This window comes from Apis dorsata, unplaced genomic scaffold, assembly GCF_000469605.1.
Source record: "Apis dorsata unplaced genomic scaffold, Apis dorsata 1.3 scaffold_530, whole genome shotgun sequence".
NCBI classification, from domain to species: Eukaryota; Metazoa; Arthropoda; class Insecta; order Hymenoptera; family Apidae; genus Apis; species Apis dorsata.
In genome coordinates, this window is record NW_006263752.1 from 334,970 (window position 1) to 339,826 (window position 4,857).

A 4,857-nucleotide genomic window follows, 5' to 3' on the forward strand; every position below is an offset into this window, starting at 1 on the left:
CCCCTGAGCTCATTCTGGTGCGGCCATTGTACCCGCCAAGCGCGTATATCTTTCCTCCTAATGGTCAATGAGTCACATATGGAGTGATTCTCGTATTAAAGTATTTGTCTTTTGTTCGTGCTACAATTTATCTTTTGTCGCGTACTTACTTCAAGCAATAATTGGGGATTGAAACAATTTTATTAATCGGAGGAACATTTGAGATTTGTATATTTAGGTTTAAACATTGCATTTCTTGATAGAAAGGATCAATTGTAACACAAAATCTTTTTCTTTGATTAGAGAACATTGAATTCTTGATGAAACGATGAGATCTGATATCTTATTTTTTTCTAATTTTACAGTACGATAATTGATATATATTTGATTATACAAACTTTATTAAAATCGATCAATCGAGTTTTAAAATTATACAAATTATCTATTTACAAAGAAATGTTTGATAATTAATGTCTTTTTGGAAAAAAAAACATTGCTTCAGAAAAGATATATAACTTTAAATCCTAACGATTATATCCTCAAAACAAAGTTTATTTAAAAAATATTTTATAACAATCTATCGTTCGAATTTTGGGTGATACACTTAAATATTCGGATAAAACATTCCTTATAAGCCTAGAAATGTAGAACCAAAGTGTTTCATACGCAGTTACACATGCATATATAAATTCTATACTATAAGTTCATCGTCCTAGGGTTAAAAAGAAAAAAAAAAGGCCACTAACCGTGGGTGCAAACGCTGACGTAACACCTCGCGTGATACATGCACGCCCGTTCACGCCACTCCCTCGTCACTGGATCAAAGCATCTGACCGTGTTGAAGTGCTGGTTGCCGTCGAACCCGCCGATCATGTAGATCAAATTGTTCAACGTGCACAGGCCGTGGTAGGCCCTCGGCGTCGCGTCCGTGCTCACTGATAGAAACCATCTGTCAGCTCTGGAGTTCACATTACACACATTACCTGTGCGAATCTCTATCAACCGATCACGATTATTCGACGCGAGAAATCAACATTGCGGCGATCGATTGAGAAAATGAGAAAAAAAATCAATTTATCTTTTAATTGTTATCTTTTAACTGTGTGATAGAACGGTAGAACTCCATCTGTTTGAATTCATCAGGAAAGAAATAAGATCAATATAAAGAATCAATAAGATCGAAAAGTCTTATTTGAATTTTCGTAAGATGAGATATATAAGATATATAAAATAATTTTATTAAATTTAAAAAAAATAAAACGTGATTTCTATCATGAATGATTAGCTACACTGCTAAGAAGAATATTAAATGTTAAAAGTCATTAATTAAAAATGACAGCAGTGACTTAAAAAATACTTTACTATCCTTCTTATGAATCTATTGAAACTATTAATTATTATATATATATTAGAAACTATTAATATATAATATTGGAAGTATCAAAATCATCAAATATTATAATTTATTTTGAATATTATCCGTCAAGATGAATTTAATTAAAATTAAATAGAATTTAATTCTAATAATGGAATTCTACTGTTTCTATTAGCGGAAACCGTGTTTGCGGTTTGAGGAAGGTATCGAGCACCTCGTGTCGTAGGTTTCCACAAAATTCGTCGGGGAACCGGCACTCCAGCCACCGATCGCGAACAGGATCTCGTAAGGGATACGAGGTTTAGCCAGGGGATTGTTCAAATCGATTTCGCCGCTCCCTTGTTTCGCTTCCTGCTCTTTTAGGTATTGGTTTGCGGGAGCTAGTACTTGCTGGCATGACTTCGAAACAAGAAAATAAATTTTACAATTCATTAATCGTGATATTAATTGCTGTAATTGATTTGTTGTTTGATAAATTAATAATTTAATTTAAAGAAAAAATATTTTGTTTTTTGACACGTATATGATAATAACGAAATAAAAAGATAATTTAAACGTAAAAAAAATATTAATAAATATCTTAGCATAAATTTAAAAAAAAAATTTCGTGTATATATATTTAAAAACTTAAAAATATTAAGAATATTCAATAAATATCTACAAATTTAAGGGATGATTCTTCAAACTAAAATAAAATGAAAATTACATGAGTTAATATAACTCGAGCAAAGAAAATCAATTATTATAAGATCGCAGTCTTTGATATCGTAATCTTCTTTTTCTCCATATATCATTAAGTGTATTTCTTACTGCGACCATATATATCACGTAATTTACTTTAAAACTTGCTTAAATCTTATTAAAATTTGGAAAACTTTAAGTCACTATAACTCCGAAGATAGTGACTTTTAATCGATGAATGAAAGATCATTAGAAGCGGTGAATCTTTCCTTTTAAAATGCTTTTTCATTTATCTCGATATGATTTCCGGTTTCCGAGATATCGTCGTGTAAAGAAAAAGATAATTTTTAATCGTTTATTATTTCCTTCCTTGTCGTTGACTCGGATTTCTCACTCGCACTTCATCACTGACCAATTCCAAGCTCTAGACGAGTGAGGCTGGTCAATGATAGAAGCGAGTAAACAGTTTTTTTACTATTTCTGAAAGAACGTACACATTTTGGAAAAAATATAGGTCACGGGTCCATTCAAAACTTCTTTATCGTGTTCTAAGCATTATATACTTTGAATCCTTATATCTCAATAACTAATTGAGATATTGGAATGAAACAAAAAATGATTTCAATGGTATAATTTCCTCTATTTCTTGAATTTGTATTTATATGAAAATTCCAATTTTTTATTTATAACTTAATATAATTATATAAAGTGATTTGTTTTTATTATTATTCATTTTATTTTTTATTTTGACTTGATCATCCCTTTGTGGATATATTATTTTACTTATTATACTTATTTTAGTTATATATATTTTTTCAATTTTATGAATGCAAGTAACTTGTATAACTTTTTAAGAGTAGAGTATAGTAAAATTAATAAAATTATATAAAAATCTTATAGTTATGATTCTAATTTTATTTATAGTATGTAAATAATCGATTGTAAGAAAGACTTACTTCATCTTCCTCGATAATCTTCCACGTGAGAACATTGTTCGTGAAGAAGTTGTAGCTCATCAAACCGTAGCGCACACATTTCAAGAGCCTGGGTAAATAAGGCCTTCTTTCATCGACGTTATGCTCGAGCCAGGTTTTAACGGCCTCGAAAACTATTTCTTCATTTTTAACGTTCAACTCGTCGTCACGTAGAATCGCCTCAAGTTCCTTGCTCGTCAGCTCTTTGAATTCCGGGCTTTCTTGCAGTATCCGCTTAAAATGATGGCGAATGTATTTCCGGCCCTTCTCTTCTAGGTCGCGGCAGAAATAGTGACGAGCGAATTTGAAGATTCCTAAATAAAAAACCGATAAAAATTTCTGTAAATTACCGTGAAATGTAGTAAAAAATATTCATATTAAAATATTCGACGCGATAATTTTTTATAAGGAATGTAATAATGAAATAATATAGAAGAAAATAAAGTTGATGATTTTAGAAGGATATTCGTTGGTAAAAACTTCGCTAATAAAAATTTTTAATTGCATAAAAATAGTTAAAAATTCTTGGAAATTATTATTTTCGGAGATAAATTTATTTGTTGTTATATGTATATATGTATATAAATTAATTTTCATTATACGAATAGTTGTTTTTCTAAAAATAAAATAAATACTACAAAAGGATAAAGATTTTTTTCATTGAAACTTAAATTTTACTTAACTTTCCAATTTTATGCGCATCTCTCAAAAGAAGATATTATATCTTATTTTAATACGATAATTGCTCGTCTCCAAGATTCATAAAATGTAATTTCTTATTATGCTTTTTTCGAGATAAAAATTAGAAATTTAATTAAAATGGTTTATTACCTAAGCAATTTTCCGGGCGAAGCTCCTGCAAAAGAAACTGGCAGCAGAGCTGAACGACACCCAGGACCTCGAATTGATCGGCGAGGGGTAAAAGTTGTTCGACATTGTCGGCGTTCACGTTGCATGTGCCAGTGTAAGCATAATCGAGGATCAGGCTGAAAATTTTCCCGGGGACCGAATCAATCGCGACCTCCGTGGTTTCCGTCTTTCCGCCTTTCAGGCTGTTGGTGAAGAGAGCCTTGAAATATGGGCTGACCGCGGATAAAATAGCGCGATGCACCGGGAAAACGTGGCCTGTGGCACACCTTATTGCACCATCGCACAGTTGTTGGTTTGCTCTAAAACATTAATATTATAATATATTAGTAAGAAAAGAAATGAAAGAAATTGAAATTATATTACATTACATTACACAAAATATTATTACAAATACATATATTATTTTATTAATTCATACGATTTCTTTAAATTTATTAAATATTTTATTCTTTCTTTTGTCTTTATCGTACATTCGATTCGATCAATTTGAATTTAAATTAAATTTGACATAATTTAAACCATCAAATTGATCAATTCGAGTATTTGAGAAATGTTTAATTTTAGTTTTAAAGTATTATTATTAATTAGCCTCAGTGTGGAGGCTATGTTGATTCTCAGTTAATCAAACGATCAATCAACGTTGCTCAATACTACTACACCTTGAAAAATTCTTAACGTCCCTCCCAAAAACTGTAAAATTTATCGTCTCAAATCGATCGATTATATCTTCGACAAAGCCGATCCATTCTAGCTTTCGCGTAACTCGATTAAAACATCCTATCCGCGAACGAAAGAGTGTAATAGGAGAGGGTCAGTGATGAAGAGGGAGATCCTACAGACCTAAGCTCGGACCAGACCAAGGGGAATTCAACGAGGGCGTAATTGGATGGCAGGCACATGCATTTCCTTATTTTAGCCGGCTGTTTTCTGACGCACTGCTTCAGCTTGGTAGCGGAAACGGCGGCCCGCGACATACGG

At 31.6% G+C, this 4,857-nt stretch overlaps 1 protein-coding gene across 1 annotated transcript in view; it reads right to left on the bottom strand.

The window, feature by feature from the left end:
- LOC102675243 (kelch-like protein 10) overlaps positions 1–4,853 on the bottom strand; it is a 7,613-nt gene extending 2,760 nt beyond the window's left edge. Inside the window, exons 1-6 of the mRNA XM_031512955.1 lie at positions 4,720–4,853; positions 3,841–4,178; positions 2,992–3,323; positions 1,569–1,753; positions 726–937; positions 3–57 (exon numbers count right to left, since the gene is read on the bottom strand). Coding sequence (XP_031368815.1) covers positions 3–57; positions 726–937; positions 1,569–1,753; positions 2,992–3,323; positions 3,841–4,178; positions 4,720–4,853 — 1,256 coding nt within the window. The remainder of the gene's footprint in view (positions 1–2; positions 58–725; positions 938–1,568; positions 1,754–2,991; positions 3,324–3,840; positions 4,179–4,719) is intronic.
- Between the last annotated feature and the right edge of the window lie 4 nt (positions 4,854–4,857).